At 49.3% G+C, this 27,995-nt stretch overlaps 1 protein-coding gene across 2 annotated transcripts in view; it reads right to left on the reverse strand.

The window, feature by feature from the left end:
• Positions 1-1,459: 1,459 nt before the first annotated feature.
• Positions 1,460-27,995, reverse strand: part of PTPN9 (protein tyrosine phosphatase non-receptor type 9) — a 54,333-nt gene continuing 27,797 nt past the window's right edge. The window contains exons 1-12 of one of the 2 annotated variants that reach the window (XM_050967006.1): positions 26,799-27,830; positions 25,423-25,512; positions 24,346-24,470; positions 18,961-19,066; positions 17,430-17,540; positions 14,482-14,810; positions 13,593-13,686; positions 10,934-11,003; positions 6,502-6,580; positions 4,871-5,021; positions 4,020-4,227; positions 1,460-3,311 (exon numbers count right to left, since the gene is read on the reverse strand). In XM_050967006.1, coding sequence (XP_050822963.1) covers positions 3,097-3,311; positions 4,020-4,227; positions 4,871-5,021; positions 6,502-6,580; positions 10,934-11,003; positions 13,593-13,686; positions 14,482-14,810; positions 17,430-17,540; positions 18,961-19,066; positions 24,346-24,470; positions 25,423-25,512; positions 26,799-26,840 — 1,620 coding nt within the window. In that variant the 5' untranslated portion in view covers positions 26,841-27,830 and the 3' untranslated portion in view covers positions 1,460-3,096. Of the gene's footprint in view, positions 3,312-4,019; positions 4,228-4,870; positions 5,022-6,501; positions 6,581-10,933; positions 11,004-13,592; positions 13,687-14,481; positions 14,811-17,429; positions 17,541-18,960; positions 19,067-24,345; positions 24,471-25,422; positions 25,513-26,798; positions 27,831-27,995 lie in introns of those variants that run through there. The other variant, XM_050967005.1, reaches the window with a different exon arrangement.

The raw sequence follows: 27,995 nt of genomic DNA on the forward strand, positions 1-27,995 counted from the left end.
ATTGGACTGGGGGCATAAATACACTGGTAACACGTGAAGCTCTTTGACATCATCGTTCGGGTGGCCATTGAGGAGGGACGCTATGCGTGCCTACATCAGATAGGCAATGTGCTCCAATGCATAAGGCACTAGACAGGGCCAGGAGATCTGGGTTCTAATCCAGGCTCTGCCACTGCCCTGCTGGGTGACCATGAGCAAATCACTTCCCTTTGCTGTGCTCGTTTTCCCTCCCTTGCTGTGTCTTGTCTGTTTCAATTATAAACCCCCTCCAGGCAGGGACTATGTATGTGTTCAGCACCTAGCGCAACAGGGCTCTGATCATGGGTGGGATCCTCTAGGTGCTAATATAATGGACATAAATAATGGGTGTCAGGGTGTCTCTGATTTACCTGAGCAGCTCAAAACCCTGCCCCTTTGTACTGAGCCTGTTGAGTGATCTGTAATTAACGGTATAATTGAGGCTTCTGTATTAAATTGTACAGAAAATCTGCACATGAAACCCTTAAAGGGGCGCACACAATTTGTCAGCCTTCTCATCCAGAGCTCGGGGGGGAGGGGTGGGGTCAGTGGACTTTGCACATATACCTCTACCTCGATAGAATGCTGTCCTTGGGAGCCAAAAAGAATCTTACTGCATTATAAGTTAAACCATGTTATATTGAACTTGCCCTGATCCACCAGAGTGCGCAGCCCCCGCCTCAGAGCACTGTTTTACCACATTATATCCAAATTTGTGTTATATCGGGCGGCGTTATATCGAGGTAGCGGTGCACCTTTTCCTTTATAGTGAAGGGGCAGAGGTGTCTGGGCCGAACCCATAGATTACAGAAAAGAGAGCTAGCTTTCTTGAAAGGAAAACCCCATGAGCCACACCCAGATGAACACCTGTGCCTGACCTCTTTCAACAAGGCTATTTAGCTCAAAGCCAAACAACGGAAAAGTAAGAGGAGACTCTTCACCTGTGATTTTTCTGACTGGCTGTGGCCCTAAGTAATGGACATCCTGATGGATTATCTGGGCAAGTACTGTATACATGAGAAGCACGGTAAATTAATCCATAATTAAAGCATGCATAACCAAAAACAGCAGCCTGGTTCTCTCTCTGCTACCACAAACAGTTTGTGTGACGTTCTACCATTGAGTCCAAGATCTACCTAGGAGGTCCTTCTCCCATGGAGCCACAAACTCCCACTGAGGCCAACAGGAGCGGAAGAGAGGTCTGCATTGGTTAACCCCCTGCAGGCCCAATGCTGCCCCCACTGGACTTAAGGACAGACTCCCATCGACTTCAGTGGACACTGGACCAGGCCTGGGTCCCCCTGGACAAAGCTACATTTCAGGCTGTCAGACCCACAATCCTAACCCAGTCCCTCTTTCACTCTGTGTCCACAGACTCCCTGACTTCAACTCTCCCTTCCCACCCCCCAAGCAGCTGCATTGATGAAGCTAAGCATATGGATCGTCTGTAGGTAAGTTTATACGTAAATACAAAACCGTCTCGCCATGCGACAGCGCATAGGAACATTTACTATGATTTCCAGCTCTGGCTTGATCAAGTGAACGTTAAATACAAAACCAAAAAGGTTGTAAAAATAAGAATGTACACATTCAGAGAGCTTATTACAGTATAAAGTTACTGAGGTCTGCTCAACTGCCAACCTCACTTCCCTGGGCAGGGAAGGAGGGGCATGATGGTCAGATATCCCAGCAGCACTTGCGAGGGCTGGGGTTGCGCAGTCTGTGCACTGAATGGCAGGCCGGGCACCGCCTGGGCAGTAAGGAAGGGGTAAGCTGCTGCTCCAGATTTTTGGCTTCTGTACCTTAAGGTGGTCTTGGCTTGGCGCTCGGCAGCCGCACCTCATCCTGATGATGTCTGCCTGGCAGAGATAGGCGGGAGGGGGACTCCCTGGAAAAGCACAGCTTCTAGCGCACAAGTAAGTTACCCCTACCAATTGAGTTCAGACTTCCTTGGTAAAGCCCAGTTCCTCTGACAGCACTTCACAGCCCTCTGCCCTGCGCCACTTCGTACCTACTGCCGCCCATCGCTTTCCCCCTAGTGAGCCATCTCCAGCCTGGGAAGGAAGGGTCCCCTCATCACAGTGAAGATCTGCAACTCCTCACTCAAGGGAAAAGATCGGCCCCAGGACCCCTCCTCCAAATAAAAGACAGGCAAGAAACGAAAGCTTATGCTCTAATACGTCTGTCAGTCTATAAGGTGCCACAGGACTCTTTGTTGCTAGGTAAGACAGTGTAACCCCTGCACGCCACCCCTGGCATGGGGATGTAGCATGTGCTCTGATCTAGCTGGGCCTAGCGCAGCTTCTCCGCACTACTCCGATCCAACAGGAATGTATCAGCGCAACACAAGCCGTGGTCCGTACACCGCCAGGCATGTACACTAGCGAGTGTGCATCTTCTACAGCTGCAGCAGAGGAGTGAAAAGAAAAAACAAAACAGAGCCAGTAACATCACAGTGCCATTCACAACACAAGGCTATAACTCGCCCTGGAGAGATCACAGCAGTGAGACAACATGACAACACTGAGCCCCGGGAGCAGCCAGAACCAGGTGCGTGTATATATGTATCTATATAATACTTACGTAGGCTAGACCTGAACAAATGGAGTATATATTATATACACACATACAGACAGACAGGCACACACACCTAGTGGCAGGTAAGACTGACGAATGTGTCTTTTCTAAGCCCAAGGCTAGGGTGGTACTGGAAATGGTTATTTCTTTAAGTCAAGTCCTCCAGGTGGAATTCAGGTGGTCCCACAAAAACGAAATCATACTGAGGAGCAGAACCTCTTCCCACTTATCTCTAGTTACCCTGGCAAGTGGCAGCCACAATTTGGTTTGAATAAGGCACAGTTCAACAGCAGGTGCTAATAGTTAAGACCATGAGCCGCTAGTCAGTGGCTACTAGCTGCGATTCATCAGAACCAGCTAGCCAAGGAAAAGTTGGAGCCCTACAACAAAGGAGTTTGGTTACTGAAGGCTCTGCTGAATCCGGATTGGTTGTGAGGAAGGTGGGCTGGTCATGACTGACAGGAGAGCCAGTCCCTGCCATCAGGTTGGGTTGCGTCCCCATTAGCTCTTCTCCTGGTGGGCCCGTGTGGGAGTGGAGGGCAGCAGGCCCTCTCTCTGCACATGCTCAAGGATGGCCGTGTAACAGAAATAGTACTGCTCAGGGGTCTGGATGCTGAAGGCTCTCTGCGTTCTCATCCGCATCACTGTCTGGTACACGTTCAGCGTGCCCGTGTCCTGCAGCTGGGAGAGGCAGATGTCCAGCGCGCAGAAGGTACCTGAGGGATGGGACAAAGACAGTCCATCAAAACACTGCCTCTGCAGCAGCACCACCCCACAGAAAATTCTGACAATTCTGCTCTCCACTGCCACTCGTAGACTCCCAGTTACTGTCCTAAGGAGTCCTAAAATCTCAGCTACCCTTGGGGAACTTTCTGCCCTAATGCCACAGATTAACACTGAATTCTTACAAGGGGGAGGAATTCCATCCCTAAAGGACATGCGGGGATTTAAGGCTCCAGATGCGTGTGTCCCTGTCAATGTGCCCTGGTGGATCCCACAGAAAGAAGTTCCCGTGTGAGTCTCCCACGAAGGACCAGCCCAGTTAAGAGCAATCTGCCATGTCAAAGAGCAGCTCTCGGGATCCCAGCTCTCAGGCTGAAGGTACATGGCTCCCCCTGGGAAGGGACTAAGGACTGCCTGAACCGGAAACAAATCGCAGACAGCCCTCAGTGTGCAATAAGCCCCATGGGACACGGAGCTGGAACTGGAAAGTAGCAGGGGATGGTGACAATCTCCATAGCTTCACAGTGTGTCTGGAGAACTTCCCATAGGGGAAAAAATACAGTAAGAAGAAAGAGGAGCTATTTCCCTTCAAACTACGGTGCCTCCTAGGAGTTCACCAGGAATGACACCAGCAGGGTTTCACTCCGTGTTCTCTGTCTCCTATTTACAGAGGCTCCCCTGGCAGCCTGCTCTGTAATTACCTGTCCTGCCAATGCCAGCGCTGCAATGGACCACCATAGGCGGCCCTCCTGCGTGACCTTTGAAGCGAGGCCCCAGGGCACTGGCCGCCAACCTCTGCTGCAGCTTGACCGCCCCCAGGAAGTCGATCAGAGTGGCGGCTGAAGAAGGAACACCGTAATCCGGCCAACTCAAGTACTGGAAATGGGACACCAGACGCCTCTCTCTGTGCTGTGTGCGAAAGCCCCACCTTCAGTGCTTTTCACTTCCATTCCATTCCCCTGCCCCCATCCCCCGGGGGCGCCCCTTTCCTCCCCATGTACAGCGTGGACCCCAGGCATTCCCTCTCTTCTTCCTGGAGCAGCTGCACACCAGCCACTGCAAGCCCTGCAGCATGGGCCTTCCCTCACCCATCCCATCCCCTTCTGTGTCCCCGCCCCTTTCTTCTGTCACATCACCCACATACAGCATTCCCAAGGGTCCCATCTCCCAACCGGGGATCAGCAGGCCGCCATCAATGCCAAACAACCCAGACGCAACCTCTCTCCGAGCCAGCGGAGTTCATCAGCACAGCGGGGTCCCGGGGCAGCTTCTGAGCCCAGCTGGCCCACATAGCAGTGTTGCCGAGACACCATGCTTCACCACGCATCTCTCTTCCACAGAGATGGCCGTTCCCCTCTCCCCATGCAGCTGGGATTCACTGCCATAGACCATCCTGTCTCCACAGGCAGCCAAGAGGACGGCAGCTGGGTCTCATCCACGCTGCCTGATCCTCCACAGGCACCAGTGAGGATGGCAGCCTCCTTCCCCCATGGAGCTTAGTCCCCTGGCCCCTTTCTGGAGAGCTTCCTTGAGATGAGGGGCGGGGGATTACCTCAGTGTTATAGATCTCCAGAAGGGTTTTCTTGTAATGGTTCAGGTTCTCCACCCCAAGGTTGGTGACAGTGAGGGATCCGTAGCACATTTGGAAGTCTTTCTCCAACGGCCAGTACTGGCCGCACTTCCTCCTGCCTCCTTCCTCAAGCCTGTAACATAAGAGAGGTGGGGAGAAGATGGGTTCTTCATCGCCTCCTCCCTGAAGTGGATTGGGGAGGTTGTTCCATCCCAACCAGGCCACCTACCAACCCGTAGGGCAGCTGGGTCACAGATGTGCTGGCGGGCTTGCACCTGCTCTGACCCTACACTCAGACCCTGCTTGGTAACGGGAGATGAGGGAAATGGGGGACAGAGTCCTCCCGTGGAGGAGAGGTGAAGAACGAGGCGAGCCAAGCACCTTAGAAACAATTGCCCTGACAGCACCCCCAAATACTGGGCAGACATGTCAGACTGGTAAACACTGCACTGAGACAAACGGCTCGGCCACTTAATCCATCGTTACAGTGGCCATTTTGGGGGTGTCTGTCAATCTGATAGGTCATTTCAACATACACTAGGACTCTAAGGTTGGGGGTCACAACCATTCTTCCTTTCTTGCCTTTTCATTTTAACAAACAACAAAAACAACAAAATTAGCTTTTTAGCCAAAATGGTTGTAGAGAGAACCTTGTAAACCTGATCAAAGCATAATTGGATGCAGTAAGCCCTGTCTGACTGGGCAGCTAACAACAGTTCAGAGGCTCTCAACAGGGGTGGTGGACACCAGCAAGCATCAGGGGTTGCAGTCATCCTGCCCTTCCAGGTGTGGAAAAAATGGAGACCCACTGATGTAAGCTATTCCCCAGAATGCTAAAATCAAACTCCAACTTAAAATAATGATAATGCTTCACACATCTTCAATGTGTTTCACAAACATTAAGAGACTAAAACTCCATGGAGGCTGATATTAATAGACTGATTTTACATATGGGGAAATTGAGGCAGGGAGATTAAGTCACCTAACCAAGGTCACAGAAGGAACGGGCTTCAGAAATGGGAAACAGGATCCCAAAGTACTATACAAACTCTCTCTACATATACATACACATACATTATGTATATACAAAATGCCATACAAATTTTGTATATACATAAAACACACACTATATATATTTACTCTGTGTGTGTGTGTGTATACATACACACAGAGTAAATATATATATATAGTGTGTGTGTTTTATGTATATATAAATTTGTATGGCGCTTTATATATACATATACAGACATATGTACATCCACACCCCTACACATATACACATGAACTTTTCATATACATATATAAATTATGTCCACCAACAACCAAAATGCAGCCAGTTCTTGGGCAGAATGTGGCAGATGCTTTAACAGTGCAGAACACCACTACAAATATTTAGGGCAGCAAGTGAAGAAGAAAGCAAACTGTGCCATATCCTGTGCTGTATGCTGAAGTCACAGGACGTGAGATTTAAGGAAAAAACGGACTTCAGCCTGCACCATGGCACTAACTCTCATTCTGTGAAAAGGGACATAGGATCTTGAACATCCCCAAGTGGCCAGAACCTCTCATCCAAGAGGCTGAGTGGTCTCTGCTCTCCGCGCACACACACTCACCTGGTTGTCATGACAATCACCAGAACGTTTTGCTCCCACACCATGCGCCAGAAGTCGCAATACGTGTTTTCCAGAGGTCCTGACGTGACAGACCACACATGAGAAAGGTCATAGGTGCTGGACACATCAATTCTCATCCAGCATCCCAGTGAACATGAGGATACACAAATTACACCTCCCGCTGGATTGCTCCAGCCAATCCCCTCTGGCCACTCCCTCAGGAACAACCCAAGAAGAGGGTAGCACCTGGACCATGGGTGTACGGCAAATCAGCACCTAGCAATGACAACAAACCATCTAGGGCTGCCTCATAAAATCATGTGGATCCCTGAAATGCTACATGGAGCTTCTAAGAGCATTAGTAAATACACATAAGGTAGCGCCTGTTTTTCACTGCCCAGCACTGCTGTGTGATTAATAATGGTTGGTATTAGTTCCCTTCTCCTCCCAGCCACATTACAGTTGCTGTCACTGGTACCGGTGCCAGCACACAAGGCTGGAGAACATGGCTAGAGTAGGAAGAAAGTTAGGTGAGACGACCCACTGTAAACACTACACCCATTCCTCTCGCAGACCAAACACGATACAAGCCAGGTGCTTAAAATGGCTGACAAATTTCTAGCTGGCTATGTCTGTCACAGATTTGCACCCCATTTTTCTGGCCCTGCTTAGCTGCTGGCCGTATCTCAACTGCATGCCACCAGCCCTGGGGAGGTTTGTGAAGAGCAACGTGGTGATGTGAAAAGCTTTTGGGCAGGGCTGGAGGAAAGGTTGTGAATTTGCTGTCGGCCCCGTGGTGGCTTTGTGTAAAAGTTGAGAAAGGTGTTAACAACAAAACAACAGCTGAGCCTTCTGTGGCAGAATGCTGGGTCAGGAATGGGCTGGCCCGTGTAAATGAGGCAGGTCCATGGCCCCTGTGACAGAGCAGTACTCCCAGTTGGCCAATTAAGAGGGTGGGGCAGCACCTGGAGGCTAGAAAACATCAGGGAGAGACCCAGTGAGTCAGTCAGGAAAGGCCAGGAGATTGGAGGGGATCTCTACAGACAACTGCTGAACACTCTCTGCAGGCACTCCCTGGGAAGAGGGAGGAATTGGCTAGGGGCCTGTCTACACTATGCAGCTTTTAGCGACAAGGCTGTGTCAACACAGCCTTGTCGCTAAAAGTCTGTGTGTGAGAACGCTCTCTGTCGGTATTTTGTTAGCACTTTTGCTGACAAAATACTTCCAGTCGCACGAGCAAGCGGCATTAGCTTTGTCGGCAGGAGAGCACGCCTGCCGACAAAGCCGCGTTCACACTGCCACTTTGCATCTGCAAAACTTTTGTCTTTTGCAGGGTGGCTTCTTTAAGTACCTGTGAAAGACAAAAGTTTTGTTGACAATGTCACAGTGCAGACAAGGCCTAGGAGACTAAGTTTGGGAGAAGGCTGAAGAGCAGCAAGATGGCTAAGGGGCAGAGAAGGCTGAAGGTAGGAAGAGCAGCAGAGGACCTTACCTGCAGACATCTCCAGGACTGGAGAGCTGGACCCAGAGGAACCATGAGAGGGCCTGTGGTAGTGAGGGATGCTCCCAGGAGAGAGGCTGTGGGGAAGCTGGCAACAGATGGGTTGCACTCCAGCTGGAAGGGCTGGGGAGGCTGGCTGCTATAAGGGCAGGAGAGGGCTGCACTGGAGATCCAGGGCATGGGGAGGGACACCAAGGCTGCGCTGGAGAGCCAGGGTGTGGCAAGAGATGCCGAGGCTGTATATTGCATGTACTGTCTGGACCATACTGGGAAATTCTGGACTATGGTTGTAGGACTTGTTATGATGCATGTACATGGGACTTCTGTAATAAATCAAACGCTCTGGTGGGATTAGATTGTTTCGAGGGACTCTGAAAGGGGAAACTGAGGCAGAGTCATCTGTCAAGCCATGGCCTGCTGCAAAGTAGGGGAGTCCAGGAAGGGTTGGGGGAGGGGCTGCTCCACAACAGATAGCATCTCTGCTGCCACATGCACACTGTGAGCTCAAAGCGATTTGACAGGGGAGCTTTATGCTGCTACGCCACTATTCAGTTGGAAATATTGACAGGGATTTTGTTTGTCTTGTAGAAGAACATGTGGTCATCTTGAAACACTTTTTGGGGAGCAACAGGGATGTAAGTACGAGAGAGAGAGTGCTCTGTAACTAGGCAATGGCACTGGAGTGATTTGATACATACTTTGGCAGCAAATAATTTGGGGTTTTTTTTGTTTGTTTAAAGTTTGACCACATGGCTGGACACAGACAAATCAAATACAACCAATCAGTCTGTCTCATCGCTGCTCTGCCCTGACCAATGGCTCAACTGCTCCCCAGAGGAGTAATGAGAGGTTCCTGCGAGATGATTTGCCAGGCTGCTCCATTCCCTGAGACCCCAGGGCACATGAGAGTTATACGAGCTTTGGCAAAAGGGGACTTGGATTATTCCTTAAATGCAGGCAGATGCTCTGCAAGCCCCAGCACAGTGAGACGGATGCTTCTATCGCATGGCAGATGCATTCGACAGGAACCAAAGTATGTGGTGCCAAGTGCCGTAGAGATGGAGGCTGTGATTGTTCCTGGGAGAGGGCATCTACCTTAGCCAGGACGCTCATTTCCAAACAGACATGCAGTACTGGGTGAGACCGTTGGCTGCCGTATGCTCATACAGCTGAGGGGAGAGGGAAGCTATGTTTCAAGTAAGACTCCATTCCCTGCCAGCAGGGCCTACAGATACTTGGCCTGATTTTCCCATGGACTTGAATGGGTGTCAGCACCTTTGAAATATCAGCCTCAAACGGTATGTCTGCGCTGCGAGTGGGAGGCACAGCTGCAGCACGCGCAGCCGTGCCCGCACCACCTTGGATGCAGCTAGCTAGCTAACAATAGCAGTGAAGCGGCAGTGGCACAGGCTAGCTGCTCGAGTACAATCCTGCCTGGGACCCTCAGTATCTGCTCAGGTGGCCAGCCCATGCAGCTGCAGCTACCCTGCTGTATTCAGCACGCTAGCTAGCTTGGGTACATCCACACATGCTGCATTTGTGCCTTTGGATCGCCTGTGGTCACACCTCCTCTCTGCCAAACTTCTTGCTCCCCCACCCCCAAAAATCCCTGCTCTCCCTTCTCGATGGGCATTGGCTTAGCTTCTTCAACAGCCCTCTGGGCTTTGTGCCAGCCTGCAGGGAGGGATGTCTGGTGTCCCCAGCCAGTGCTGCTCCTCCACTCTGCAGGAAGCAGTTCTGCAGCACTTTAGCTTTATACAGAGCTCTCTGTACATTAACTAATCCTCACAGCTATTAGGGAAATAAGTAGGGCCCTACCAAATTCACAGCCATGAAAAATGCATCACGGACAGTGAAATCTGGTCTTCCCCTGTGAAATCCGTATAGTGTAGGGTAAAAGCACAGAAAAGACCAGATTTCATGGGGGAGACCAGAGTTTCTCAAATTGGGGGTCCTGGCACAAAAGGGAGTTGGGAGGGTCACAAGGTTATTTTAGGGGGTCATGGTATTGCCACCCTTATTTCTGCACTGCCTTCAGAACCAGGTGGCCAGAGAGCAGCAGCTGTTGGCCGGGCGCCCAGCTCTGAAGGCAGCGCCCTGCCAGCAGCAGCATAGAAGTAAGGGTGGCAATACCATACCATGTCACCCTCACTTCTGAGCTGCTGCCTTCAGAGCGAGGCTCCCGGCCAGCAGCCGCCACTCTCCAGCCGCTCAGCTCTGAAGGCAGCGCTGCCACCAGTGGCAGCACAGAAGGGAAGCAGTATCGCTACCCTCCCTACAATAATCTTGCAAACCCTCCTCCGTCCCCTGTTTCCCCCCACCCCCCAAAGTTCTTTTTGGGTCAGGAACCCTACAATTACAGCACCATGAAATTCCAGATTTAAATAGCTGAAATCATGAAATTTATCATTTTTTAAATCCTGTGACTGTGAAATTATGGACCGTGAATTTTGTAGGGCTCGAGAAATAAGCATTCCACCCTCCAGAAGGGGAACAAACCAGTCTAGAGAAGCGAAGTGACTTGTCTAAACTATTGCTTCACTTCCCAGACTTGTCCTGCACACAGCTGACGAATATCCCACTGAAATCAATGAGCGTCTTTCCATGAACTCCAGTGGGCTTTGGATCAAGCCCTCGCTGTACATCTCCCCTCCCCACCCCTTTGAGTGAGCCCCTCCCACAAGCCGCCATGCTCTAAGGATGCTTCCGACCCCGCAGCTCCACCTGCTCCTTCCAGCCACTTTCCAGCCCCTCCAGAGGCAAGAATCACTCTTTACAGGACTCTTACCAGCACAGACTGGATCAGTGCCAGGACTCCCCCCACCAGCAGCATATGAACAGCGCCATGCCAGCTCCGTGCCCCGACACCGCCTACCAGTGGGCCCAGCGTCATGGCGGACTGACCCCATTCTAAGCAGAGTATGAACTTACCTTGAGTACCAATGTAAGCATTCCTTTGCTTATAGCCATCCATGAAGCTGGCATTGATGTAGTCTGTCAGCTGGAGAAAGAAAGATACACAAACCATTACCCTGCGGAGCGTACCACTACAACATGCTGGAGGAGGAATGCCCAAGGGCAGAGGAAAGCTGTTAGTCAGCTGAGCACAGGTTGGGATAGACAGAAGAGGACTGGGCCCCATGCATTACCAGATCCCTGAACCTCACCTCTGGCATCTCCTGCAAGCCAGCTTTTGTGCTGGGACGGAGCTCAGTTTTAAAACACTGGCCTATTTTAAAACAAAATCTGTCCATTGCACAGCCATGATGCTGCTTACAGCAACTACACTAACACCTCTCAGGCCAGTTACACTTGGGGCACCGGTGCCATGGGACCTGCAACCTGCTCCCACCAGGCTGGGTGGAGCTTAGGCTATTGTTATTTCCAAATACCCCTGACAAATAACCGGCGGAAGGACGGCAGGGAAGAGGGGAGCCCAAGTGCCCGCAGAGATCAAATAGCAACTAAAAGCAGGGGACGGGAGTGAAATGTGATAGAGCGAAACTCCAGCCCTTCCGATCACCTGGAGGTGTCTTAAAAGTAACGAACTCTGCAGGGAAGAGAAACTGTCAAGCTTGACTGGATTCAAATCAGAGCTCCCAAATAACCTCCCACGATGCCTTGCTGTCCATGCTGCCCAGGGGCGCAGAGACAGGCTCTCTTCACTCCCTTCCTCCCATAGAAAGCACAGACATGCAGGAAGCTTAAAGGAACAAAGATCCCTTTCCCTGCAAGGACTCAAGTTGGGGCCCTCAGGTTCCATGTTCCTCCCTCCTGGGGCAACTGAAAACTTGACACACCTCAAAGCAGTGGCCAGAGCTGCATCCCTCAGGGATTTAGGGATTAATGCCATAATTGACCATTCTAGGAGAGGCGCCCTCAGACTCCAGCCTGGGCAGATGAACGAGGCAGGGGCTCACTCCTGCTATTTTCGCCTGCATGCTCACGCAGCCGCAGTCACGCCAAAGCCTCCCCGTGTGCTACATTTGGGTTCTGAGCTCTCCAGGCTGAGCTATTTTTGTTAAATGAGAGCCACACTGCTGCCCCTTGAGCAGCCAGCCCAGCGCACTGCGCTTGGCTCCATGCTCCTCATGTTCACGCTGGCAGGAGGCATTTCTTGCCAGGGAGCACGTGTGCTGAGTGCGACAATAGAGGATTGAAACTGGCATTTGGGAGCTTCCAGCTAGCAGGGGCCGTAGCGCGAGACGCTGGCTGGCTGTCGGGGCTCAACATCACACCCGGTGAATGGAGTTCCCATCTCGCTTTCAGAGGAGAAGCTAATACTTAGAGCCAGACACTCAGCAGGTGTAAATCAGTGTAAGCTCACTGAAGGCAATGGAGCTAGGCAGTTTTATTCCAGCTGAAGATCCAGCCCTTAAAGAGCTGTGTTCTTCTGAGTGTTAAAGCAGGGCGGGACATGGGGTGCCCCTTTCCCGTCACCCCAGCACAGCCAGGGCCGCACCGGGTTCCCCTTGCCCAGCACTGCTAGGCACATGGCTCTGTCCAGGAGAATGCTCCACTACTGCTGTAACCGATGCTGGTGTTTCCAACACAGGGACAAGGAGGACCTGTGCTGTTGTTTAAGCACAGGGCAAGCACAGAATCATAGATTAGGATTGGAAGGGACCTCAGAAGGTCATCTAGTCCAACCCCCTCTCAAAGCAGGACCAATCCCCAGACAGATTTTCACCCCAGTTCCCTAAATGGCCCCCTCGAGGATTGAACTCACAACCCTGGGTTTAGTGGGGCAATGCTCAAACCACTGAGCTATCCCTCCACCCCATTTAATAATAATTGGAGATATACCTATCTCCTAGAACTGGAAGGGACCTTGAAAGGTCATTGAGTCCAGACCCCTGCCTTCACTAGCAGGACTAAGTACTGATTTTTGTCCCAGATCCCTAAGTGGCCCCCCTCAAGGACTGAACTCACAACCCTGGGTTCAGCAGGCCAATGCTCAAACCACTGAGCTATCCCTCCCCCCTGAAAACCAGGTGGAAGATGTGGCTTTGAGACTCTGATTCAAGGCACCACAGGCTGGCAGAGTGCGTAGAGGTGTCCCCTGACTCCGAGGGAGGTCTTTTCCTGCCAGCCACACCGGCCTGAGGGTTTGCCTATGTCCTGAATGCACAGCATAGGAGACGGAGGGACCTGGCAAGGAGCGTAAGGCAGGACCCGAGGATGTTCCTCAGAGGTGGAAGGGAGCGGCAAGAGGGGAGAGACTTGCCAGCCTCTCCCGGGGACCTGGCCTCAAAGCGCCTCAGGGTCCTACCCTCCAGAGCCTCTGCTCTCTCAGGGCTGGCTGCCCCAGGAGAGACCCTGCTGTGAAGGAGCAGGCATGTGTAAAAGCCTGGAGCAGGTGGTGGGCTGGGTCTCTGGGCTGGAGACAGAATAAACTCATGCTCAGTCTTACGTGGTGCTTCCAGAACATCAGGCCAGGCACTGATTTGCCAGCTGAGGCAGTGTGAGAGCACTCACCCTAGCACACAGGCATGTCCAGCATGCGACTGCCACCCCAAGAATGAGGGGGAGGGGCCATCCAGATGGCAGAGAGTCAGCACCACAGGGAAAACGGCCTCTGCCTTCTTACCTCGGAGCGGCTGTACTGCTTGGTCAGCTTCACTCGAGTTTGGTCCAGGCACGGCACGTCCCCATATCGGTTCTTCTCCTGGTTATACGGAGCCCTGTGGGGCACAGAACAGGCAGGACAAGTGAGGAAGAGAGAGCAGACGGGAAGCAGTGACGGACTCTGTTCTAGTCACACCATGTGCCTGGTGCCCAGGTTTTGGCTCTGCCATCAATCAGACCCAGAGCTTTCCTTATCTAGGGAAAGGCCCAGCTAGCAGATTGTTATGGTCAAACTGACACCTAGTTCGCGTCTCTGGTAAGTTGGGCCGTGATGTTACGAAGGTTGCTTTGTTCTCCCACCTGCTCTGGGACGGCATTGGTAAGTCAGCAATCCAATAAGAAACCAGGTTGAACCTTCCCGGACAGCTAGAGCAAAGGATCACCCATCCCAATGCACCTGACCTGCAATCTTCTCAGCTGGAGGCACTGCCTCCTTCCGGCCGCTGCTTTGCCCAGCCACAAAGGAAGGGGCTGGTTTGGTGGCACTCTGCGTGCAGAAGTGCACAGCAGAATCAGGTTTGCTCTCCCACTGCAAGGCCAGTAAGATATGGACACGTGTACAGTAAACACGTCCTGGTCGTAGGAGTCCCCTTTTTAAACTTATTGATGATTTCTAAACCATCCCTTTGCCCTCCATCTCCTGCTGCGGAGCCTGCCATGCGAGGAAGGAGACTCAGGTCAGACTCACTGACGCTGCATGGACTGCATGGATGAAGAGAATGGAAGCAGCAGAGATGGATTGTTTCAAGAAAGCCCAGCTGTGGTTCTGATTTTGCAGACCCATTGGTGATGTATCCCTCCAACACCAACACCTCTATCACCATGCCTAATGGCTTTCCTAGCATACTTACAGGGAGCAGATGAAGGTCCCTGCAGGACTCTTGCGCCGGATGTCCTCGTACTCCTCATAGATTCCCCTTTTCTGCTTTCGGTTCACATGGTCCTTTAGTTGATGGACAGTCAAGCACTTCGGTCCTGGAACATGCACTGAGCCGTTATCTCGTGGGGAAACCAGCGGTACCAGGATCAGCTCATCCAATGGGTCTGGGTGGCCATTCTGCTGGGGGAGGAACCGGCAGTTCCAGTTGAGAGGGTCCAGCTTGAGGGATCCCCCTAGGTATTCCGGGAGACATTCCCGGGGCAGGTGTTCCTTCAGCTCCGACATCTTCACCATCTGAACCTGGGGGAACAGAGCGGGATGGAATGGAGTGAAACGCATATTGAACATGGACTTGACCTAGCCTGTATGTGATGGGAGGAGAAAGGGGGGGGACTTGCTTGAGACAGTGGACACCTAGAATGGGATGTATTCTGCTTGTCTGGGGCTAAGAAGTGAACTGATCCACTTCTCTCTTGAAGCCATTACAAGGCCTGGAAAATTCCTCACAAAAAGGTCTCTGAGTAGCTCCCTTTCCCGTTCAGTCTCTTGTTTAGAAATCTGTTCTCTTCAGTGAATGGAGCTGTTCTGACATACTCCAGTAGGGGGCACCTGCCTTTCATCTGCTGGAGCAGAACAGAGATCTGGTCTGTGAATGTCTAGATAGAAACAGCTCCTTTTCCATGACTACAAGGCTGGATCTGTGACTACTGGGGAAAAGTCCACAGTTCAGGTGGATGCTTCTCATGTAAGTCTCCGGCTCTAATCAGGCAGAGTGGGGAGAGCAGGTGCAATTCAAAGCCAGGCCATTATAGGACCTCGGTGCATTAAACTCCAAGGACATGGTTCCATCTGAGGTTATTTAAGGATACCGATGAGGCTGCCAGCTATACATCCTCTTTGGTTAAGAAATATTCACACAATGGTCATTGTTTTGCTAGTTATCTGAAAGAGGACCCCTTCAAGGCATGGACTTGGTCTACAGAGCATGGCACACTCTGGGGCCGTAGAAAGACCATACACTCTGATTAAATTCCTTTACTTAGAAACCCTGCCCAGTTTCAAGGTCTGAATATGATCTTTTGGTTGATGATTAAAAGGAATTAAAAAACACTGTCCTTATTTTCCAAGAAGGAAGGAATGGTTTCAGACCCTAGATGGTTAACAGAACTCAGGGGCAGACCTAGAAATGGAATGTGAAGAAAGGATTGTTTTAAAAACTAATCTTATTTGCCAATACCCAAGGTCAGGCTTGAAGCGAAAGCAGGAAGCTGCATTCCTTACATTTTGATGACAATATAAACACCCTAACCATTGGAAGGAATGCAAACTCCTGCTTTGCTTTACAACCTGTAGCGTCTGTGGTGCTAAGTGAAAAGGGAAAACCCAAGACAGACAGCAGGTGGATGTGATACAATTCACTTTTGCAGGAAAAGCCCAGAAGCCTGATCAAAGGACTTGGTAAATTAAAGCCCTTTTCATTTAGCCTGTTAAGAGTATGATCTATAATATGCTGAGTGCCCTAAACCTCGCCCAAAAAGTCAGGACTGGGCCTTAAATTAAAGGCTAAATATGAGTTCTGGTAGACCCCAGACCAGCAAAACATGTACAGTTGAGTAGTTATGCTGATTTCAATGGCACTATTCATCTATTTAAAGTTATGCACGTGTTTATGTGCTTTGCTGCATTGGGACCTAAATCAGAGGGTGGATTTTTTTTTTAAACACACCCTCCCACATGTTAAAAACAAAAAACATTTAATTTCCCCCTTAAGCGTCGATCATTTACCATCTTTCCGCATTGTTGTGGACACTGGCAGCTGCACAATAAAGGACGAGATCAGGGGTGGGATTTTCAAAAGGGCTCAGCTTTGGCTTAAAGTTCTTCCTCTGTGCTTCTGTAGTGCCTAGCACAACGGGGCCCTGGCTGGGACTAGAGCCAACGGCCACAGTTATCATACACATTAACAGTAACAAGAGAGTCCAACTGGAGATTCTCGGCCAAGTGCTGCCTCGGAAGCTTTGGCTGCAAGAGAGCACGTAGCTGTGCCAGCAGGGTAACGGTGTGACCGTTTGCACAGACACAAAAGCACTTTGGTGTGGGCAGGGCCAGTGCAACCATTTAGGCAAACTAGGCGGCCGCCTAGGGCGCCTAAAAGTCCCCTCAGGCGAGCAGGTGGAGCCGAGGTGAGCTGGGGCGGGCTACCCAGACAGGGTTAGCTTCCGTGGGGGAAGGTCTCCCCAGGCAGGCTTAGCTGCCATGGTGGGGAGGACGAAGTCTCCCCTGGCAGGGTTAGCTGCCGTGGGGGGACAGGGGGAGTCTCCCTGGGCGGGGTTAGCTGCCGTGGGGGACGGGGGGAAGAGGGGTTAGCTGTCGTGGTGCAGGGAGTAGCTGCTGCGGCGGGGCTCCCCGGGTAGGGGGCTGAGTTAGCTGCTGTGGGGGCAGGGTGAGGTTAGCTGGGTGGGGGGGTGCAAGGTGGAAGTTTCGCCTAGGGCGCGAAACTTCCTTGCACCGGCCCTGGGTGTGGACACAGGCAGGCACAAACGAGCTGACATTCTTGCAAGTTCAACAGTCGGGGCCGTTTTTGGGTGCTCAGGGCTAAGTGAACCCTGGGTGTGATGGACACAACCTTGCTGGCTTCAGTGCAGCTGCTCTTGTTTGCACTCTTCGTGCATTTAGCCCTTAGCCTCATGCTTCTTTAGCAACACTGGGAGAAAGGTCCAGCTGCCGTCACTGGAATGCCTGGCCAGCGTGCTATGAAAAAGGCTGCACAAGAGGCTATGAGATCACCTGTCTATCACGCAACATCAGGCTTTGCCTCACAGTCTCCCTGCATGACACCCTGTTAATGGAGAATTTCCCCACGGCAGGGACTCTGATTCGGGGCTTTTCTCCATGTGCCAGCACCCATGTTTTACTCACCCTTTCTCGGAGCTTCTCTTTCAGCAGGAGGCTGATGATGGAGTAGGGGACTCGGAACCACATCGGGGCACCCACAATAAACACCTTTTTGAGACGAGCCGGGAAGGCTCCCTGTGGATAGCACATGAATGCATTTTAGAACCTCAACCTCAACCCATGCCTTCTCTTTCCTGCCTTCCCCACTCACGGCCAGCAGAGGGAAGATACAGCACATGCCTGGAGAGAAATTTGCCAAAGGGCCCAACAGCAAGAGGCAATTTAACTGGAGGAAAGAACAAGCTGCTTTGAGTCTGCTCTTTAGGAAGTTACAGAAGTGCAGCCCAGGGGCCATGCTGATGAGCACGTTATACGTGCCTAGCTGTGTTCACACACAATTGGAACTTTGGGATCTTTTTTTCCTTAAAGCTCAAGAGTTAATTTGTTCTGGACTATTTCACTTTTCTGTATGTACATAAAATGCATTATGAGTACAGTTTAATCATCTATGCGCTTAAAGGGAAAGTCTTGCGGTAAAATTTCCCTGTGCAATGCTTCCTTATTTCTCTTACGTTTTCTTTGGGCAATCAGTAATTGTCAGGATACTAAAAACAAACAAGTCAAAAAACCTTGGTTCTGTTTTAATTGACCATTGCGCCATGAAACAGATACATTCTAATAGCAAATGCTTCACATTATATAGTGCTGTCCAGGCCTGATCTAAGCCCACTCCCGTCAGTGGTAAGATTCCCACCAATTTCAGTGGGTTTTAGATCAGGCCCTATGTGTCCAAAACATTTTACGGTCATTAACTAACTGATCCTCACAATATCCACTTTGAGGTAAATGGGGAACTACCGTTCTCCCCATTGTACAGATGGATAAACTGAAGTTGACTAGCCCAAGGCCAAACAGTATGCTGATAGCAGAGCTGGGACTAGAAAGCAAATCTTGAGTCTTGTGCTCTACGCACTAGACAGCACTGCCTCTCAGTCTAGGCAGCTTTGGATAGCAAGCTAAGTAGAGCAGAGATATTAGTGTTTGAAAGAAGTCACTGCAGAGATGGTGACTTCCCACAAGTACTCTCATCCTTTCCCTTTATAGCACTGGCAATGGCTTTGACTCCTGCTACCATGAAGAGTGGAGACAGCCATGTGTTCTGAACTCTCAGGATCTAAGGGAAAGCGGGGTTCAGAGGGAGCTGCTTCACTCTGCAGTCTATCTAGGTACATATAGGGCCCTTTTCACAGTCTTTAAAATGAATTTTATCCCCATGACACTCAGTGAGATAGCACAGCGCTATTGTACCCATTTCACAGAGGGAGAACTGCAGCACAGGACGGATTAAAGGATTCGTCCAAGTTCACACAGGAAGTTTGTGTCCAAGTCAGGAATTGAATCTAGGTCTCCCAAGTCCCAGTCCATGCCCTATCCACTGCACTCTCTTTTCTAACCCCTACACTAGGTTGCATAGTCTCAGAAAGATGCAGCGGGGAAAGCCTCTGTTCTCATCAGCTCTCCACCCCACCCCACCCCACCCCCCATTTTCCTTTACCTTTAGCAGGTTGAGGATTTTTTTGCTCAGGTCCAGCTCGAAGTTGGTATAGTGGGAGCCTGCCATGTCGTAGATGAACACCAGGCCATTTCTCTGTGTTTCAAAGCTGGGTAAATGAGGGAGAGAGAAACAATCACCTGTTGCAGGTGATGTGGAATTCTGGTGCACAGAGATGCACAAAGCATTGATTCTTTTCAGTACCACAATTTTTTAAATTATTATTATTATTATTATTATTTTTTCCAATAAGAGTTAAGCAGGATATTCATTTTGAACAACAGAGGCCAGACCCTCAGCTAATTGACACCACTGAGGTTCAGGAACAGAAAAATCACAGAAACTCACATGGGGTATTTACACTATCGATTCTCGGCGTAGGTGGCAATTTGGCAACCTCCTTGCTGAACTCACATTGATGTCTGTAGGACTCAACCACATGCTTATGGTGTTTTGCTGTATCGGGTCCTTACTACAGGCAAGACACAGTAATCTAGCATTCAGAGTTAAGGAGAATAAAAACAAGATGGCTGCTGGGCTAGCAAGTGGTGTAATCCTCTCCTCTGTAAGCAGTTTGGAAATGGCTCTTTCAAAGTAGCATTTCTACTACAGAAGCACCAGGTCCAAATGAATGGGGCAGCTGGCCCTGCTGCTTTAAACAGGGTCTGGCCAGTAAAATAGCACAGAAACATACCATCTGCAATGCAGCAGTTCCAGATGTAAGAGGGCCAATTTGTGCCCACAAACTGCCTGTTATTTTCTGAACTGATGCCCTAAGTGCCAGGTGCACATCAAAAAAATAATTTGTCTAAACGTTGTGCAATTACGTGATCCATTGGGCAGATTAGAAAAGCTTGGGGCTGGCTTGTGCACTAGAAAACCGATCAAGGTGCCCACTGCTTGTTAATTACACCTTGCTTGTAATTAACACATGCACCACCACCCTGTACAAACAGCATCTTGCCTCTTGGTTCAAACAATCATTAGCTTCGGAGTGTAAAAGAAAATCTGTAGCAGATAAAACCTGTTTTTTCCATTCATGCTGAAATCAAAATTCCTGTTCAATTGAAAACAGGGCGTTTGTAAACCAGGGATCATCGTGACCCCTTCTCTCTCATTTTTGCGAGGCATGAGACAGAAATGGGGAATCAGGATGCACATAGGCAGATATGGCTTCAATTATGCATCTACTTGTGGTGCGACACAACGCCTCTGTCTGGGGCTCTCTGAGATCACGCTGGATGTTTCTGAAGTAGGGTGCACTGGCCAGCTGGGCATAGCTAAGTACTTGGTACATTAAGCTGAGTTTACAGTGTCCTCCTGAGGTTTTTAAATGTTTATTTCTGATTGCTTTGGTCGCTTATTGTTGGACGTGTTTAATTAGTTCAAAATTGAAATTAAACTGAATGTGCAACTTTGGCCTGCTAAGCAGGAGACAAAAGCCATCTTTTCTATAGGGTTTCTGGGGAGGGTAGAGGCCGGGGCTCCTCGATGGAACGGAAAAGGAAGGGGATTTTCTGCTGCTTTGGATTTACTGGCTCATTGAGTTAATCTGTCCCTTCTCCCCCATATGGATTATTTGTGTGTTGCTGGGTGGTTATAAGAACAACAACAAAAAAAAAATGCCCGTCTAGATCAAGCCAGCACCAGCTACTGTCAGGTTTCTTGTTATGGTATAACCTGCCTGAAGGGAAAATTTCTACCTACCTCTCTTTGATAAAGAGACTAGCTTATGCCCTGAAACATGAGGGGAGGGACCAGCTCTTTGTCATGTGTTTGTACAGTACCTGGTACAGTGGGGCCCTGGGCCATGACCAGGGATCCTAGATATTCTGGCAATGCACAACAAATAATGGCGAGTTACGCTGCCTTCCAAAACTCTTAAGGGCAAAGTTTCCAAAAGGGCCTCACTGATTTAGAGGGCTAAGTCCCATTGATTTTCTTATGTCAGTCAGGGGCTTTTGGAAATGTTACCATTAACCCTCCTAATATTAACTCTGGATGCTCTTGTTATCTATAGCAGTGTCCAGTCCTTTTTGGAGCTCTGCTAGCATCTTCAGACTCTGAGTTCAATGGTCTGCTTGCCTTCAGCCTGTGTAAAGGCATCTTAATTAATTTATCTTTAATTACAACAGAGAAAAAAAAAACAGCCAAAAAGAAAATCAACAGTAATTCCAGTGCTTTGCCAGCTGAGATCTATTTAAACTTTGTAACGCTTTTAGCCAAAGGCAATTTAAACCTTCACTAAGCACTTTCTCAATCCAATCTGTTCCCCCAGTACTCAGAGTCACAGCAAATGGAAGTCAAGGCATTTCAAATGGAGCTCTTTTCAGTAACTCCTGATTTATTTATTTTTTTTGAAACTTACAAGCACTTTCACTCAGCTTAGGACCCAATTTACACTCACTGAAAATTCTGATGCTGATTATTTCTGCAGTGCCATAGGTATGCATGGCACTTCAAATTCACTGGCACACCAGAGCCATCCCCCCCAGGTCAGCCCACGTTTTACAATCTCAAAAGGTAGCTGACTAGATGTACTCACAGGCGGCGGTGCAACTACTTGCCCATTTATAGACAGCAGCCCTGATCCTGCAATTGAATCCACGTTGGGAGTCCTTTGCATTTATACAGATCCATTTGCAGGACTGGGATTCACGTTTGTAGAAGTGTCAGGTTTTGAGGCCATGTCTACACTACAGACTGCTGCTGTCAGGGGTCTGATAAGTTTTGCCAGTATAAGTTGCAGCTGCCCTGGCTCTTTGCCAATCTTAATAAATTACTATAGCTATACTAGCAAAGCCTCCCAAGCATAGACCTGGCCAAAGATTATAAACTCTTTGGGGTGGGGTCTGTGTCATCCTGTGTGTTTGGACAGTGTCTACCACATCATGGGTGCTACTGGAATGCAAGTCATGAACAATGATAATCAAAGGGACAATGCATCTTGTTTTGTGAGGCTTGAGGAGAATCCATGAGAAACCCCAACAAAAAGCAATCTTTGCACTGCTTAGAGATCGGACTTTCCAATCCCGAGCCCTCCAGGGTACAAGTCTGAACTGCGTGTCTGCCCAAAAGAGAAGATAAGCTCTTGGGATAATGAATGCATATTCCTCTATGCACTCTACAGCAAAGCACACATTTCCTTTTCAAAATTTAGCTTTATGCAGTAGAGTATTAGGGCTGAGGGTGCATCAGGCATGGTAACACTCCGAACTAGCCTTGTATTTAAATGCCAACAAAATGCATTTATGTCGTACGGAGCAGTGTTTCTCAACAGGCCAGTCTCCGATATCTCCCTGACACAGTTTAGGAAGGCAGCAAGCCTAGTCCCTGGTATCCAAAAGGTTGAGAAACAATGATATGGAGCACCAGACAAGCAAGACAATTCAGAGGTAAAGTAGTTTTAGTTTCAGCCTTTCCCACTATGTTCTGACACTGCAGCTTATCGGAATCAGAATTCTCCTAATGCAGAGTGATCATCCATGCCCTAAGCACTGCAGCCCCCAGGGACGAGCAGAGTGGGGAAGGGGTGAATAGCTGAGAATTTCCTTTCACTTTTGCATCAGGAAATGAAAGCCCTGAAAGTGGGTCAGCCTGTCATGTGTTTCACAGTATGCTCCCTGTTTCATTACATTAACCTTTGTGCATACTAGCTGCTCCAAAGAATGATATTGTTACATATAAAACGAGTCTACTCCCTGCTTCCAAATGTGGGTGCCCAGATAACATCCTGCCTCATCCCCCTACCAAAAATCCTCAGGGGAGACCATGGTTCTTAGCTCTTTAAAGCATACCAGAGCCAAATGACTCAGCCAGGGATTAAGAGGCCACGGCTTCCTCGAATCAGTCAAAAGCATCAGGGGTGCGAGATCTTTACGAGTTTTAGCAAATTTCTCAGGGAAGCCAGCTGGGCCTAGGGATTTTCCATAAGCTTACTGCAGTGCAGTGAGCCGTTCTTTCGCAGGCCTTTGGCCTTTCTGACTGAGCCCCGCACACACTGCTCTGAAGAACAGAGTTCATTTTGAAAGCTGGATGAAAACAAATAAATAAATAGCAGTGTTAGGGACATTCAACCAACCAAGCGCTGGGATTCAGCTGGATATCCCAAAATCTTATAATTCAACATATTAATGCACCTCGTGTAGGAGAATTTATATTGCCTGGGGGCAGCCGTACCACAATTACAGCTTGGAGTTTTCAAATCCCTGCTTTAACAGCACTGATTCAATTAATACTGCTCAGCATTTCGGCCAAATGCCCCTTGACTTCTCTTCTTTATGGACCCTTCAAAGGCACACTGAAGGAAATAAACCACATATGGGACATCTTCAAAACCTAATAAAGGGCTTGTGTAGTTGTTAGTGCAATCTCCTAAATAAACGTAGTTATAACATACATGCAAACTGCATTTTGAGAACATTGCTAAGGTTGCAAAGTCAAGCACTCAAAAGATAGGAAATGCCAGACTGATGGTTGCCTGTAAGTTGAATGAGGCAGAGGCCCTGTAGAAAAAATAGTATGTGACCATGACACCAAAGCCCGTTTCATAATGCAGCCATGCAAAAGGACCAAATTAAAGTTTCACAGGAAATTCTGGCATTTCCTCTTTTGAGTGCTGGACTTTGCAACCTTAATAATGTTCTTTTTGTGCGTGTAAGTTCTTAGGTTTTTAAGAAAGCAAACTGAAAAAACCGAAATTCCATCATGCGGCATCATATCGACACCACAATGAGATACAAAAGAAAAATCAGCCAAAGTAACAGCACTTACCCATCATGTAATCACCGATCATGTGGCCAATACAACCTAAGACCCCCACTGCACTTTCCGACTAGACAGAAATCCTACCCTGGTGTGCTGCGGGCCTCCACCAGTGTCTGCTCAGACAGGCAGGCTCTGTGGCAGGCCTGAAAAATCAGCTAATATGCATGTACCTTTTATATTGTAGGAGATAGGCCAAGGTCATTCAAATGAATCAGCTTGGGTTTGGGCTCTTATCTCAAATAGCATGGGAGCTAAAAGAGACAGATCTGGTGGGTTAGAAGAGTCATGAACTCAGGGAGCAGGGTTTAAAAAATAAACCTCTGCCTTGGTCCCCAGGCCTAGTCCTGCATATAATCACATCTGTCTACAACAAGAGACACAGGCTGGAAATGCTGCAGGGATTGGAGGCAGAGGGGAAGGAAGCCAAGATTTCTCCAAAAAATCCATGCTACAAATTCCTGCCGGGTAGTACGTACAGCTGGACACCCTGGATTGTGGAGTTCAGTAGGACAGGGAAAACCATCCCGCCCAGATTGCAATGGATATTACAGGCATTAAAGCCCATCTAGGAACAGCAAACTGAGCAGTCAGGAGTTGCGTGACGCACACATCTGTACTCACCTCTCCACAGCTCTGTCCAGCAGATAGAACAGCGCCTGGAGCACCACATGTTGGACGCTTTTATTGGGATGATGTAACTTGGCGGTGAATAGTGCGATAGAGGCTCCGGAGGGGTCCCGTGCACTCTAGAAGGTAATCAGGGGAAAAGCATAAAGACCAGACAGGTGGCAGAACATGGATGGTACAAAGCTCTTTGGGACAGTGCCTCTGCACTACAAATAAATAGTAATGATGGAGGTTTCATGCTGCAGCAGACTGGAGATGCAGAACTGCGAGTATGAATGTAGCAGACATGTGCAGGACACTCCATACAGAACTGACCTGCACAGACCACTTACTGGTTTATTTTAGGGAGACTATTTTCCCCTTTCCCGCTGTTTATTACTTGTGAGATTTCCTGCTCTGATCCACAGGGGACAAGAAAAGCATGACTTACATCCACGGAGGAGAAGACAATTCTATCTCCTTACTCACTCCGTTCTACGAGCCTCCCAATAGTCTGCTGCACCCTTAAAGTGAACCAGAGGAGCTCCCAAAAGCTGATCATCTTTAGCTGGCATTTTCCCCAAACCAACCAGATTACCCAAGGGAAGGGGATAAGCCCAAGGAGTAGCTAATGCCAAACACTGCTGTGGAGGAGAACTGGCCCAGGAGCTCCCTTAGGACCCTCACTGCTCAGGATGGTGATGAGCTAACCACGTCTCTGAGACACTGCCATCATGCTCAGCTTGGAGGTAGGAGCAGTCCACTGATGCAGCCAATGGGAGAAGGAGAAAGAAGAGACTAAGAGAGGAAAAACAGCTGTTGTGGGTGAATAAGCACAGCCCCCACTTCTTCAAGGATCCCAGCTGGACCACCCCAAAATCCTGAGTCCCTGCCTTGGGGCTACAATCTCATGAGACATAATGGTGAAAATACCACCTTGTATTTTGCCTTCCAAGACCCATGCACGCTTAGTTTTTCCCAGTGCTGCCCAGCTGTCTCTCAAGGTTGCAGGCCCTTTGGACGTGGAGAGGGCTCCACTTGCACAAATCGGACACATTGGCAAGGAAGGCCAGGGCATGATCTCACACTTACTAGGATGGTGAACTTCCCACTGAGCAGCTCAGAACGTAGAGGTTCTTCATGAGGTTTCAGCTTCACAATTCCTTCCTTCAACCGAGTTTCCTAAGGGTTCAGAGGCACACAACAATCATACAGAAAGCAGCCTCCAATCAGCTGCCATTACTATTTCCTGCTCAGCTGGGAATCATTACAGGTATATGGCCACCATCATCACCCACCTGCTTAGTGACCAAGCCTCATGCAAATCTAACCCAAACAAATTTCCAGATCTGGCTATAAAACTTGTGCCACCTTCTCACATCCCTGAGGCTGGCCAGAACCACCAATTCCCTGGCTGGGCCATCAAAGCTAGCCAGCTAGCCCAGGACTGGGGCTGGCAGAGAGGATGGGAGGCCCGCCAGCTTGTCATGTGTGTCCAGATGCTGCACATAGTTCAAGGTGGTTTTCTATTTGAGGTTCCACTTTAAGAAGGGTCTGTATAAAATGTCACTTTCTTACTCAACAGCCCCTGCTCCAGCTGCTTGATCAGAGCTAGATTTGGGCACATTTAGTGCTCTTTTCTCGTTAGTCCTGCAAAACTAATCCAGCACTGGGAGAGCGAGCTGCAGTCTGTTCTTCCTCGTGCATGGACAGACCCAGTGACTAAGTTCTAACCCCAAAGCAGTTCCATCGGGCAGACCAACTGCAGGCAATGGAGCTGACAGGCGTAACTCAAGGGAGAATTTGCCCTGCAGAGCTTTTTTCAACTGGTGGTGATGCACAAGATGGAAAGAACCTGGCTTGACTCCCAGAACACAAGTCAGATTTGCAGGGTTGGTGGATAGAGAAAACATCTTTTTACTTGTCAACCAAGTACATTTGATGTGGGACTACTGAGAAAAAGGAAACATGGAACCCCAGGGTGGCTTTTCTTCAGTGACTTTCCAGAGTAGCAACACGCTTCAAGCCTTATCAGAAGGCCATTGTCAGCCATGGTTGGTGGGCAGGTAGCCTGATCCAAGACACCAAATAGGCAACAAGTTCTTGGAGAAAGGCACTAGGGCTGCCCTCTGTCTCTCATATGCCCTGATTCAGCAAGCTACTTAATCACATGCTGAACTTAATCCCGTTGACATCAATGGGTCTAGTCACATACTTAACATCAGGCATGTTCTTAAGTACTTTGCTGAATCAGGACCATGCTGGTGGAGCGTCGCTGCATCAGAGTTCGTTAAAAGGAGGTTCCATTACGTATGTGTATTTCACAGGAAAAGCTGCCAGCCAAATCTACTGACCCTCCTTGAACAAGGTGAGGATGTTACTAATGACAGTAAAATCCCTGGCCAGGTGATAGAACGTGTGTGGTATTCTGTAAGGCTGGGGCCAGCGTGCCGTCAGTGCCCTCTCACCTTTGGCTCTGACCTGATGTGTCTCCTGGGGGGATGTGGCATGCCTTCAATTCCCAGGGACTCAGATCCTGCAGGACCAAGCCCTTGTTTTGGTTTCTAGCCCAGGTTCACTCTAGCACATGAGCCAGAGGGCATGTGAGAGAAGGAGAAGTAGTTTAAATGCCACCCTTGTTCAGTATCGGGTGCTCAAGCACAGCAGCCATTGGTCAGAGAAAATTGTGTTTTGGAATCCCTTCCTGTTTGCTTGTCGCACAGTTGGGGGATTGTTTGTTGTCAGCACCATAAACGTTCTGCCTTTGGTCTGTACTGCAAGAGGAAGAGCGCTGGCTTGAGTCACTGCTGAGATATTCCAAACCTGATTGCAGGTGAGTGTGGGTAGCACTTGAGTGTTCAGGATCATACCGTTCTGGTTTCAGCAATTACCGGACGAACCATGAGCCAGCTAATCTTTCATTATACAGACGAAGCATTGTCCAGTGGCTAGAGTGGCCAGGACTAGGTTTCAGTTCTCTCTCCGGCTTCACCTCGGACTTGCTCTATAACCTCGAGAGAGACACTTAAACTTGCCATGCTTCAATGACTCCAGCCTATAACTTCACCGCCTGCAAACAAGCCAATACTCTTCTGGCATCTAGAGCAGCCAGGGCTGCCAACCGACTTTTTACATTCACCCTTCGCCAAGGGAACACATTACCTCGGAGAGACTCAATCACCCCTTGGTATGATCAAGGTTTTACGAGCCAGCACCGACATTTCCAAAAGGTCTCACATGTACTTATATCTAGACAACTAGGGCTTTGTCTATACTACAGGGGAAATTCGATCTCAGCTACGCAATTTAAAATACATGAATAGTGTAACTCAAGTCAAAGTAGCTTAGATCTACTTACTACGGGGTCCACACTACACGATGTCGATGGGAGACGCTCTCCCATTGGCTCCCCCTACTCTTCTCCATCCGGTGGAGTACAGGAGTCCATGGGAGAGCAATCTGAGATCGACTTAGTGGGTCTTCACTAGACCTGCTAAATCGACCATCGATGCATCAATCGCCACTTCTGGATGTAAACAAGTTTAGATAAGACCTGAGCCTACATTTCCAAAAATGACTAGGGATTTTGGAGGCCCCAGTTTGAGATCCCTTAAAGGGGCCTGCTGAGCACTGCCTCTTGAGGTACATGCCCCTTTAAGGGATCT

This window comes from Gopherus flavomarginatus, chromosome 9, assembly GCF_025201925.1.
Source record: "Gopherus flavomarginatus isolate rGopFla2 chromosome 9, rGopFla2.mat.asm, whole genome shotgun sequence".
Lineage (NCBI taxonomy): Eukaryota > Metazoa > Chordata > Testudines > Testudinidae > Gopherus > Gopherus flavomarginatus.